Source organism: Lactuca sativa, chromosome 5 (assembly GCF_002870075.4).
Source record: "Lactuca sativa cultivar Salinas chromosome 5, Lsat_Salinas_v11, whole genome shotgun sequence".
In the NCBI taxonomy this organism is placed as follows: domain Eukaryota; kingdom Viridiplantae; phylum Streptophyta; class Magnoliopsida; order Asterales; family Asteraceae; genus Lactuca; species Lactuca sativa.
Window position 1 is genome coordinate 317,178,886 of NC_056627.2, and position 13,974 is coordinate 317,192,859.

At 35.7% G+C, this 13,974-nt stretch overlaps 1 protein-coding gene across 1 annotated transcript; it reads left to right on the forward strand.

The window, feature by feature from the left end:
* The first annotated feature begins 8,382 nt into the window (after nucleotides 1-8,382).
* Nucleotides 8,383-9,069, forward strand: LOC111878332 (secreted RxLR effector protein 161-like). The gene has a single exon (XM_023874840.1). The coding sequence runs from the start codon at nucleotides 8,383-8,385 to the stop codon at nucleotides 9,067-9,069; it is 687 nt and encodes a 228-aa protein (XP_023730608.1).
* The last annotated feature ends 4,905 nt before the right edge of the window (nucleotides 9,070-13,974 follow it).

Below are 13,974 nucleotides of genomic sequence, written 5' to 3' on the forward strand. Positions count from 1 at the left end.
AAGTATTATAGTTTAAAACTTATGTAAAATATAAATATATAAATAACCTTATAAACTTGTAATATTAAATTAAAACGAATAAACATTAATTTTAATTAACTTTTTTAATAAATACGTTGGATTATTTACAACTTAGGTCGAAAGGTATGCTCTTTACACCGAAGAGCATGGATAGCTTCGAGATCAGCCAACAACACCATCATAAACCACTATCGTGGATGATCGATGTACTCCCAACGAAGAAGAAAAGAGGGTAATAGAAAGATATGTAGAAAGAGAAGTAAAGAAACAAGAGAGAGATAGGGAGAGATAAGTGTGGTGTTTGTGTAAGGTCAGACCTTATTGTTTGATGAGTAAAAAACTCAATGTAATTTGTCTGCGTCAGCATCTACATCATCATCAAAGTGAGCATCTCAAGTCTATCAGTGTTAGCGCTTAGATAGTTATTATATGTAATATTTTGTATATTAGGTAATGATAAAGATAAGTATAGAATAGATAGCAGATAAGATATCTTTGTTATGAAGATCGGTTTTTATCATATATAAGATACAGTCTCGTTCATCAAGGGATATACTTATATAGATTAGTAGATAATCAACATTAGGGTATACCCTAATGTTGAGTTCGTCTTTGTCACAACCCGTCTTCTTTGTGAAGACAAACCCTTTCTTGGTGAAAGACAATTTGGAGAACTCCTTGTGCTATTTATTTTTTGTTCTTTGTTTTCTTGGATTAGTTTGTTTTTGTTATTTATAGTTGAAGTGTACCCGATCGATATAGACCTTCTACTGGTATCAGAGTGGGTTTTTGATACACTCAAGTAATCATGTCGATCTCTTTCAATTGAAAATCAACTGTTTGCAACAAGATCCCTTTGTTTGATAAACGTACCTTCACTGGTTGGAAATCAAAGGTCATGGAAGCTTTCGAGTTCATGGACTTTGATATGCTCGACATCATTAACAAAGGTCTTGTCGCCTCTATGCATCAATCATCCATTGATTACACATATGGCAGTAAGATGAAAGGGAAATTTGTACCTAGATATAAAGAGGAAGACAAAAGATTACTTAATCTCAATGTAAAAGCAAGAATTGCTATTGGAAACTCTCTCCCTTATTATGTCTAAAGATTGGTTCAAAACTGTTCAACCACACAAGAGATGATGATTACACTATCATTTGCTTTTGAAAAAGAAACTCCTCAGATGATGAAGGTAAGTGTCTCGTGGTCCAGATCATTGAATCTTACATTGACACTTGAATTGACAACATTGGGGATCTGACATTGATCATTCTCAAGTTGTTGCAGACCTTAAAACAGAATGGGACGCTACATCAGCTTATCAGGTAAAAAATCTCGTTAATTACTCTTCTGTTGAAAACATAAAAAAAGATGACATGATTGATCACCTTCATTTTGATTTATTGGTATCAAATAAATAAAGATCTTCTCTCAGTTTTGAGTTAAAGAAACTAAAAGAAAAACTCTCATTTTTTGAACAATATCTTTCTGTATTAAAAAAAGAAAACACATCTATCTCGCTAACCAATAATTTTCTTCACTCTGAGAAAGAAAAATGTGTTGCTCATTCTAGACGTATTCAATTATTTTGAAAAATTGGGCCTGTTCTCACTTTAATGTCACAAGAATTATTAATTCTCAGATTCCATATCAGTGTAAGAAAATTCTTAGAGGCAATATAGAAGGTGATGTTTCTTTAACCAAAGTTTTGAGACCAAACAAACCTTCTATAAAGCTGATTGTTTAAAAGAAGATTTTGAGAATAGATTTGTGAGTGCTTATTTTATAAATCAAACTCTAATTGATAATCACTATTCCACTGATTCTAATGGTATCACCAAATTCGCTACTCAAATTTTTGCTCTTGATCCTTCTCAACGTGAGTATGGTCTTCCCTCCACTAAGATCTTGCTAAAATTTCCTATATGTAATGGTGAAGTTCATTCCATAAATGAAATTTTTAGCATTTTTATTTAATGCTCCGTTAACAATTCTGAACATGAAGATCAATCAACGTCCTCTACTTCTAATGACTCCTTAATGATCCATGAAACTCGGGACAAGGTATCATTTGAGAATACCATCGATGACATTCCTTGTTCCATAACTATAATAGGAACTCTTCAATTAAATTGCCAAAGTTCTTTGGACTCAACAGTTGAAAAGAAATAAAACTCTAATGTTAAGGAAAGAATCCTAGAATTAAAGTTTCTTATCAATGTGGCAATTCTTCTCACAAAGTTAGCAAGTGTACTGTGACAACCCGAAATTCTATTTTGTACAAACAATATCACTTCAATAGAAGTCAGAACAGTTGCAGTAAGTTTTCAGACTTTTTAGTATAAGTTTGAGTAATTTAGGATTTACACTTAAAGAGATATCAGGAGAGAGGATGCACTAGGGTTTTGTGCAAGTCTGTTATTTCAAAAATCTATGATATTAGAGTTCATTTCTTGAATAAAAATATTTTCTGCCAAAAATCCGAGCACTATATATATGATTCTTAACCAAATTATTTCATTAGTTACATTTCCAACTAGAGAAAAGCCATTTTCTCTCTCACGGATCTTCGGGTTTTCATCCCAAATAGTGAGTACCTCTCTCTAGTTGTATTATATAGCTTGTTGAGTGCTTAATAACATAAATTTCATATCAAAACCGCAAGATTCGAGAGTTTACCGCCCAAGAACACTTGGGGAGTAAACTCTTTTATAAGGGTAAATTGATGTCTAGTCCCTTCCCCGTGATATGTAACTACCTTAGGCTTGTATGTTAGTGTTTATAAGACTAGAAATCACCCATGAAGACCAACAGTGAGGTGTTCACGGCCCAAGAAGTTCTTGGACCGTGAACTCCAAACTCAAGGGCCAAAGAGTGCTTTAATCACTCCTAAAGCCATGGAACAATAGCCTTAATTTACTCCTAGTTATTTAGGGACATTAATTCATCAAATGCCCATCCCAAAGAGAGATTACGGCTGTAATCTCTTATCGTTTTGGTCTTTGGGTCGTGAACATCAAAAGGGGGTACCAAAGTGTGCCTAAGGCCTTCATTAGCCTTAGATAATTGTCTAAAACCTATCCTAGATGAGTATGGGACTTGAAAACATAAAAACACCCCTTTCCATATCAGTTTACGGCAGTAAACTCAAAAGGAAATGGCCTTGGGGCCGTAAACTCCTCAAAGGAGTGTATTGGTGCCCTAAACCCTTCCAAGAATTAATCCACCAAGTAGGAATGCTTCTAGGGATCATTTAGAACTTCAAAACACCAAATGACATTAATCTTAGGAGTTAACGGCCGTAAACTCAAGGGTTTACGACCGTAAACTCCTTGTGTGGGGTTTATTGGAGAGTAAACTCATATATGGGGTCCTTTGGAACCCTAAACTCACTAGCCGGGTCCTACAACAACTTAGATGTAATCCTTAGGGCTAATAACACTTATTATAAGTGTTTAACAAGTTCTAGGAGGTCTAAACAATTTCAATTAGTAGTTTAAATCTAATTGGGTACACATATGTGTGATTATATGTTAACTAGGATCATAGCGTGTGTTCAAGACTTCACTTGACACCTAGCAATCCTATATCTTCAGTACATCCATACCACTCACTGCAGGTGAGTTCATACCCCTTAATCAATGATTTAAATGTTTTTAAATGCTTATATGGGGGAATACAAGTCAAATTCTTATAGTTATTACATCAATCACATGTGATTAATAACTACAAAACCAGTGATTTCCTTATTGTTCAAATTGTTTATCAAACTGTTTTGCTTCAAACTGTTTTACAAGCTCTTATAATTATTAAATACATTTGCTTAAACTACTGTTTTACTTATTATCAATTGCATGTCTATGTATGTATAGTTATATAAGAAATGTTGAAGGACTTAAGAAGGCTATCCACCTTATTTCCTTTTCGCGCTTGAGATGTGGTCTGGTGGGATATCGGGTACCCGTCCGAAGGTCGTTTAAATGTTAGTTATATATCATGTGTACATATATAGTCATAAAAGGGTCCTTCCAGTTCATTCAGTACCCTTGGGTAGCAAGGGTATACTTCCATGTTCATCCGTACCAATTACATCACTAGTAAGTTACCATAGGGGTAGCACAAGAGGATACTATTACTATTACTAGAACAATGAAACATACAATGAGTCAGTTCATTCATGAGTCAGTACGAGTAATACAGACAGTACATTACAGCTAGTACGCACAGTACATTACTGTACATGCTAGATAGAGAGAACATACATTACAGCTAGCACACGCAGAACATTTCAGTACATATAGGCTAGATAGAGAAAGATTACCCTTTCAGTTAGCACATTCATTACATATACATTCATCCAATTATGTGAACCGTTGAGCGGGTCATGGCACTTCCTGCCATGACCGCTCTTGTATCCCGAATCTCCTTAATTGGGGAGCGTATGAGTTTGCGTATAGATCTATATTGGATTGACTATCCTACACCTTGCTGCTCGCTACAGTGGGACTTGCAAGTCTACGGGTGCCAAATGTCATTTCTTACGGCGTCTTACATCGTTGTTTTACTAGAGTCGGTAGCAGGATACAGGTCAATCACATGTTACTTGGAACACCTTTTGTTTTAAGGTAGTTAGTACCACTGTAGTCACTTATTACAAATACTACGGTACGATAATATTTTCCCATTTGCATTCACTTCGTGAATATTCACACGATGCACGGTAATGTAGAAACTTTATTTTTGGTTAATGATAGTCAGAATCGGGAAAACACACACTCTATCAAGAGACATACACACAGACACTAGATGCCTTGGTAGAAGGCTACAGTTAGTAGGAAACATAGGGTTTTCTAGGAGAATTCAAACATTATACAAAACATTGTACAAAACATCTTACAGAAACATTTTACAAACATTTTCATACAAAGACAGACATCAATATACTTATGATCTCACCAGCATTAAGCTGATACTCGCTTTCAAAATAACTTGTATTCTCAGGTCACCACTAGACAAGTACAGGTGTCAGGCTTTTGAGAAGATGGAGTTCGTTCAAGACTCATCTTTTATTTTGATATGTATATTTTTGGTGTCTATAACTTTGTCAGAACACACATGTATGAAATTATACTATTAATGCAATGGATGATGTTGTTGCTTGTTTACTATTATTCATTGTTTTTGATACTGTATATGACGTCCTCCGCCCCTGAATGTTTCCGCCATTCATGGTTTCATTCAGCTCATCCTTCATAGCCTTGTTGCTTGTTTACTATTAATGCAATGGGCCTTTTTGGACCAGTTACGATTAAATCAAGAGCTATGAAGAAATACACTCTTTTGTCATTGTGGATGAATTTTCAAGGTTTATGTGAGTAGTCTTTTTAAGAAAGAAGAGTCATTCCACTGATGCAATCAATGTTGTCATCAAGCAATGGGAAGTTATCTATGATCACAAAGTAAGGCAATTATGTGGTGATCATGGAACTGAATTCAGAAACTCGATCCTATCTAGAAGACTTTTACTCATTCTCAGGAATTTTTCAACACTTCTCTGCTATTAAAATTTCCCCAACAAAATGGTATTGCGTAGAGAAGAAACAAAACTCCCATCGAACCTGGGAGAATGATGGTCGTTGATGATGGTCTTCCTTTGTCCATTTGGGTTAAATTTTTCAATATAATGTGTTTTACCAAAAACCAGTCCATCATTGTTAAGCATCATGGGAAAAGCGCTTATGAGCTACTGAAGGGAAAGAAACCGAATATCTCCTACTTTCATGTGTTTGGGTGTGTTTGTTACATTTTGAATCAAAGAGATCCACACTCAAAGTTTGAAGCTAAAGTTGATGAAGGAGTGTTTCTAGGTTATTCTAGTGTATCCAATTCTTTTAGGGTATTCAATCTTTCCAGTCAAAATGTTGAGGAAACAACTCATGTCTCCTTTGATGAAGACTTGTTCATTCATAATCGAGTTTATCACCCCTCATCAATACTGAATGAACTTACCCACAGTCCTTTAGAACTTTTTCCTGATTTCTTACCAATTGATGATGAGCAAGTTATTCCCAATATTGATCAATTCATCCACTCACAACCTATCTCTAAACATTAGCATGTCATCCCTAAAGAAGTTGAACCATCCATTTAGGAAGACTTTACACAAAATACTACAAACGAAAGATCTAACCCAAGAATTCTTCGAGATCATCTTGAATCTCAAATCATTGGAGATGTAAATTATGGGATTCTCACTCGTAGCAGATTCAGCAGTAAATTTTGCATGTTTGTAAACTTGTCTCAATGATTTAACCAAAGAATGACATTGATGCCTTGAAAGAAGCTGATTGGATCAAGGCTATGAAGGATGAGCGGAATGAATTTGAACCTCATCGTGTGTGGACTCTTGTTCCCAAGCCTCAAGGAAAGACTATCATTGGCATTCAATAGGTTTTCATGAACAAAATGCATGAAGATGGGATTGTCATAAGAAACAAATCTAGACTTGTGGCTCAAGGTTTCTGTTAGATGGAAGGGTTAGGCTATGATGAAACATTTGCTCTTATTGCTAGACTTGAAACAATTTGTCTGTTTCTTGTCTTTGCTTTATTCAAGAACTTCTAAGTCTATCAAATGGATGTTAAGACTACCTTCTGACATGGAGATCTTCAAGAAGAAGTTTTTCTAAAGTAACCTCCATGGTTTGAAAGTGAAGAGTTTCCATATCATGTGTATCGTCTTTATAAAGTTGTCAATGATTTAAAGTAGGAACCTAGAGCATGGTATGACACATTGACAATCTATCTTCTTGCAAGTGGATATAATCGAGGATAGATTGACAACACTTTGTTCATCAAGCATTTAGGATATCACATCATTCTTGCTCAAGTGTATGTTGATGATTGATGTGTATATAAATGCACTAGTTTTAGTCCTGCTTTTAAGATAAAATTTAGACACACAAAGGCAGTGGACCTGTCAATTGGTGGTATAGTTGAATAAGCAGGGTATCAAACACAGGGAACGGTAATTAAACTAATGACTAGAATTAACTAAAACAACTAATAAAAGTAAAAGGTTTTCTCTAGTTTTGCAAGACTAGAAACTTAAAAAATTAACTAATACGCTAACTAAGTAACAAACAGCTAAAGCAAGTAGAAAAACAACTAAATTCAATGATAAGAACACTTATGTTTAGGTTCGATTCATTTACTCATATGGTTATTTTATTGCAAGTGCAATGTATTAATTGTTATTGGCTACCGATTAAAGTGATTAGGTTCACATTCGCTATTACCAATCCTTAGAAAACAAATTAATTTAAGCAGTGATCAAGTGATTAAACTAATAAATTTCCTAGTTTATTTATTTCTTTTAAATATGACTTGTAATTGGTAATCAAATTACTAATTCAATTAACCTCTCGTTGATGGTTTATCACACAAGCTCACACATTAATTTACCCCTCTTCTAGTTAACCCTAGTTTCACATTTGCTATTCCTAGGCACATAACAATGTTTTCACATAAATCATATGAGATAAGAAATTAAGAGATGTTCATGCAGCTTAACTACTTGTTAATTAATAGAAAATAGTTGTGGTTAATGCATAAGGTTCTTTAACAAGCTTAATAAAACAAAAATCCCCAATAAACAATTAATCCAACCATAAATCAACACATAGTCATAAATTTATCTACCCTAAACAAAAGATATAAGGTTTAGCTCATAATTGCAGCAGAAAGTAACTCAAAAACAAGATCTAGTAGTTCAAACATGGTTAAAACAAGAGATAAAGTAAAGAGTAAACTTAGATTGCCTTTAATCTCCATAAAATCGAAGGTTAGGGTTTTCTCCATGAATTCGAGAGCTCCAACAACACCTTTTGTCGCAAAATAATCCCGAAGGATTTCAGAGAGAGCTTTAGTTTCGGCAATTGGCTTCTATATATAGTCTTCGGAAAACATGGGCTACTCGCCGAGTAGATAACCGACTCACTAAGTCCCCTTTAAAAATCCGTATATGGAAAGGACTTGAATTTGCTTCGCGAACATTCGTGTGGACTCGTCGAGTAAACATCCAACTCGCTGTGTCCTTCAGGATTTTTACACTTTTTCTTCTTTCTTCAATGCCCGAGTTCCCGACTGCATTTCCCTCTTCCTTTTGCTCCTGAGCACATCTTTTAGACTGAAAATACAATTTAAACATAATTAAGTGCCATTTGTCCATCAATTGCAATAAATTTGCCAAAAATTAATAAAATTCTAATCGAAATATATAGCTAAATATGCACATATCAATGATATCATTTTTGGATCCACTGATGAAAAGCTAAGCTCAGAATTTACAAAGATCATGGCTAAAAAGTTTGAGATTAGCATGATGGGTGAACTAAAATTCTTTTTAGGTTTGCAGGTTAAACAATTGGCTGATGATATTTTTGTTTGTCAAGCCAAATATATTGCATATATGTTGAAGAAGTATGGTTTCTCTGATTGCAAGACGGCTAAGACTCCGATGTGCCCATCAGCGTCTTTTGGAGCTAATCCAAATGGAACTAATGTGAATGAACCTCTGTATCGAGGAAAGATAGGCTCTCTACTCTATCTTACTGCCAATTACCTTGACATTATGTTTGCTACTATATTGTATGCTTGTTATCAAGCCAGTCCTAAGGAATCTCATCTTCTTGTTGTGAAAAGGATCTTCCGGTACTTAAACTATACACCCAATCTTGGGTTATGGTATCCTCGTCATTCTAAGTTCAAGCTGGTGGGATACACTGACTCCGATCATGGTGGATGTGGCATTGATCGTAAAAGCACTTCAGGAGGAGTTGAAATGATTGGAGATAGATTGGTAAGTTGGTCTAGCAAAATGCAGACATTAGTGGCTTGCTCTACAACTGAAGCTGGATATGTAGCTATTGGAAGGTGTTGTGCTCAGATTCTATGGATTCAAAATAAACTCTTATATTATGTTCTAAACTTCTCAAAGACTCCCATCTATTGTTACAACACCAGTTCCATTCATATGATATAGAATTCGGGGCAGCATTCCAAGACCAAGCACATTGATATCCATCATTACTTCATCAGGGACATCGTTCAAAGGGAAAAGTGGAGTTAATCTACATTCCATCCACTAATTAGGTGCCTGACATTTTCACAAAGGTATTGGACGAGAAGAGTTTAAACAAGTTTATTACAGATCTTGGCATGCTTTCAATGACTTAATTATTTTCTAACTGCTTTGATTTAAAATTGCTTCTGCTTGCTATCTGAAAAACGCAAAAACCCAAAAACAAGTGTTGATTTTATTATGTTTACAAATTTGTACATAACTTTACTTATAGTATTTACAAGTAATGTATTTTCACTCTTATTAATCTTTTTCAGACCTATCTAAGATTTATCAGAATCTCCTTCCTTCAGAATTTGTAAGAACTAGAGCCATCCAGAAATATCTCAATGCTCTCGGTGTAGAGAAAAAGAGTGGAATCATGTCCTCTTATTCTTGTGAATACCCTATTTCTACTCTACTCGCTGTTATGTATGCAAAGATCAACCATCAATAGCTGGCTCAAATCCATGAAACCCTCATGTCCTCAAGATCAACACGAAGGAATTCAAGGTTTTATCAGATTATGAGTCAGCAGATGAAAACACCGAGAGGAGAAAGATTGCTGTCTACTCCCCTTTTCTTCTTGATGAATATAAAGTTTGGAATTCATTTGCAACTTTTCAATGAGAAATGGCTTCATCACTCGTGGTTTATTGTAAGTTGTATTGTATATTGATGTGTTTACATTTTCTTGTGTTTTCTTTTATATCCAAATGTAAAGGTTAGATATCTCAAAAAAAATTAATTAATAAGTAGTTATTTTAAAATATCTCTTTTTGATGATACTATGCAAAATATTTTCTACCTTTATGATTCTTCTAAAATATGCTATGTAGAGGGCCTCTGAAAAGGCTGTATATTCCTTTTTAAACTATTTTCTTGTTTGAATAACTTCTTTTATTCTTATTTTTATCTTGTACCATTTTTAATGACTTTGATGGTAGCAATTTGTAACATCCAGGATTTATACGATATTAATTATATTATTATAAGATTAATGAATTGAATTGGATTGGGCTTGGACCATTGGATCCTTGTGATTGCGTAGAGAAGTGTCGTACGCGGGGTGTACTAATCCATATACGCTCAACGTACTCATAAGATGAAGGTGCGAATGCCATGCACATATGCCCAGTATACCAAAGGGTATGCGCAGCATACGCATGCAAACTCTAAAACCCTAAAATTTAGGGTTTGATCCCTATATATACAACCTTATGCCCTTAGTCCATCCCCCCCCCCCTCCCCGCTTCTCACCTTTAAGTAGCTCTCACGAAAACCCTAACCCATATTTGTGTGTTCTTGTGATTTGGTAGCCATTTGAGAGCATTTTGGTGTTGTTTTGGTGTTTTGGAAGAGAAAGAAGTTTGAAGAAGGAGCAAGGACGTGAAGAGAGCTTGTAGATCTAGGGAATTAACACCATTTCTGACTCGTTTGAGGTATCAAGCGTCAAACTTGACCATTGCATGCTTAGTTATAGTGTTGGGGTGTTTTATGGGTTATTTTGACTCCATTGTTGAGGTTTCTTGTATCTTGGTAGTTCTAGACCATAAGAGTTGTCCTTTTGAGCTCTTGGAAGCATTTAGAGTCATAAAAATCTGACATTGATGGTTAAGCCACAACCATGCAAGTGTTTGATGGTCACAAAGTTAGTTTAAGGACTTAATTCATGTTTTAACCCCCATCTATGCATGCAAAGGCATAAAGTTTGTAACTTTATGGATTAGGGCGTCTTAAAGGACCTTGATCTATGTTTTAGACGTTAGGATTGAATGGATTAAGTCAGGAAAGGGGTCCTAAGGAAGATGGCCAGTACGTTGGGCGTACACCTTAGTACATTATGCATACTGAGTCAATGTCCCGCTTTTGGTCATGGCCAACATACGTTGGGCATACGTGTCAAGTACGCTGCGCTAACGCATGTAGGGTGGCATATATGGATTTTGGGCCTTAAAAGTTTGGGTCAGGATTATTGGGCCTCATGGCCCACTGTAGAGTAAGGTATCTAGGCCTAAATCTGAGATTGGCGATATTAGGCCTTTTGGGCCATAATGGGCCATTCGAAATTATTTATTTTGGGCTAATGATTTATTGGGCTTTCGATAAGCCCCATTTGAGGAGTTAGGCCCAATTCAGAAAATTGGGCCATTGGTGGGCCACTTGTGGGTTTGGGAAGACTATTTAGATTTAGGGCCTTTCATGTTATGGTGTGGGCCCTAGGCATTGGCCCAATTAGATAAGCGGTAAAATTGGTCATTTTACCCTAAGAAGGATTACTAGTTTTTGATTAAGTGTTATTGTGGTAATGATAGCTCAGGGAGTCATCGGAGCTACTGCTAGAGATTTATTACCGTGAGATTCTGCATTCAACTTCACGAGGTGAGTTGCCTTCCTGTAGGAGTGGGTCGAAGGCACCAATGTCGGCCCACTAGTAGTTGTTTATGGTAGAGACGATTGTCTTCGTGATAATTGTCTGGTATGTCATTACCTATTATGATTTATGTGCTTATTGCTATGTTATTATATGGTAGTGGTAGGGGTGAAATAGTCCCCGGAACCGGTTGAAATAAACCGGAGGGTAGGTCGGGCACCCATATATGCTTGACACGGTAGGTCGGGCACCCAGATATGCTTGATAGGGTAGGCCGGGCACCAAGATATGCATGGCAATGTATGATTATGTGGTATGATAGAGGAACTCACTAAGCTTTGTACTAATGGTTTTCAGTTTTGGTTTCAGGTACCTCTTCTTCAAAGGGAAAGGAGCCGACATGATTGCAGTGCATCACACCATTATTCCGCACATGAGACTCTTGGGAGATATACTCTGATGATGTTTTATTATGACATATTTTGATTATTGACATTTTTTTGTTATGGGATGACACGATGAATGTTTTTAATACTAATGGTTTCTTTATTACTTATCTAAAAATAAAATTTTTGGTCTTAAGTTTTGGGATATTGCACAATTCTAAGTCTAGTATGTGACTTTTGACAAATCATCGTCCCTAGAAGCATGTTGTTGTATGTGGCTAAATCTCTCTAAGTCTCACATCAGCGAGACCATGTGCTAAGAACATTAAGTCACCCCTCACACTGACAGTCTAGCATTTTCTAAACTTTCTAAGTGAGATTTCCTAGTCCAAATAAAAAATTGATAGAAAGGCTTGGGTGTTTATTCTTAGTTACTATCATACCTGACCTTGTCCCTGGAAGCATGCTTGTTGTATGCATCAAGTCTCATGTTCTGCTGAAACATTAAGCATTACTCAATGGCTTACTTTGATTGCATAGTCATCAACGTAAGAGATACTTGTCTGCTCCTTAAATCACAAAGGGTTATTCATGTCTCTGACCTCCTAGTCTGAGGTATGACATGGTACCATTATGAGTTAACGGAGAATCTTTGATTATAGACTACAACTAAAACTCTAAAATGCAAGAATTAAACCATTTCTTGCTGATGGGTTATATTTGTTAATGATTTACGCTGATTTCATCTTAGTGTGACTGAAATAATCCATTATCTCCATATTTTATTCTTTAGAATTTCATGATTCAGCGTATGATACCAGACGCTGATGAAAGTTCGAAAAATATATGTCGATGGGTATATCATTATCCGTGATATAATACACGCACCTACCCTTTATTTCCCAACAATTCTTCTATTAAGAAGGTAATGATTCACTATATTAGCCATACACTCATAAAACTTCGATATTCTTTGCCGATGGGTACATTTCATACCAGAATGTATTACATGCAACATACCACTCTTGCCATTTTATTATAATAAAAGTGATTTATGAGTCTCCATATGAAACCACACGTTGATGAGATCTCGCAATGCTATGTCAATGAATGGTAGTTTAAACCAATACTATCAAGAGACATCACAATCTTACTAGACTGCATGTTGCGACTTTGATACCTTCGTTGATTCCACCAAACCCATATTTACTGTTGATGTCAAAAAGGGAGGGAACCTTGCTAAAGCTGAAGAAACTACTAAGTGTTATTGATCTGAATCTAAAGTGGGGGAGAACCAAGCTGACATCAATTTGACAATTTCTATCTGGTATGTTCACTTTGATTCATAAATGTTGCCTTAATTGCTTGAAAATCAAAAATGGGAAGTTCGCCTTCTCAGGGGATTCATTTATTAAAGCAAAAAACTTAAAGTTTCAATCATACTCTCAAGGGGAGTACGAGATGAAGAATTTATTGAATTTTAGTTTTGACATCATTAGATAAGGGAGACTGTAAGGTCACATCTTATGATCTGATGAGTCAAACACTCTATGTTATCTGTTAGCGTCAGCGTCTACTGTGACATCCTTAATTTCACGGCCAGAAAAGACCGATTTGTTTATGCTTTGTTTTATACATCAGAGTAATCGTTTAAAGAAAAAGGTTGCGGAATTTGTTCCCAAAATTAGATATGATAATAACTTATCAAAACAATTCTCAAAGAGAATGTATTTTTATTTAATAATAAAACCTCGGGATGTCATGTTCCGATACATACACATAAGCATAAACATATCATACATTCATTTACACCTACAAAATGGAGTTCACGGCCCAAGAACATCCTTGGCCGTGAACTCACTTCTAGCCTTTGTTTCTTAATGATTTTGTGGTCCAAACATGTCATGGTAGTTTCTAGGTTGAGTTCCAAGGCTTGGAGGGACATTGGGCACACTTTGGCCCTTATAAAAGAGTTTACTCCCCAAGGTGTTCTTGGGCGGTAAACTCTCAGATCTTAGCGATTTCCTATGATTTCTCATGTATTAAGCATATAAGAAGCTTTAAAAC

Excerpts from the sequence above, each read along its gene's own strand:
- LOC111878332 (XM_023874840.1), top strand. The coding sequence starts at position 8,383 with ATGGCTAAAAAGTTTGAGATTAGCATGATGGGTGAACTAAAATTCTTT.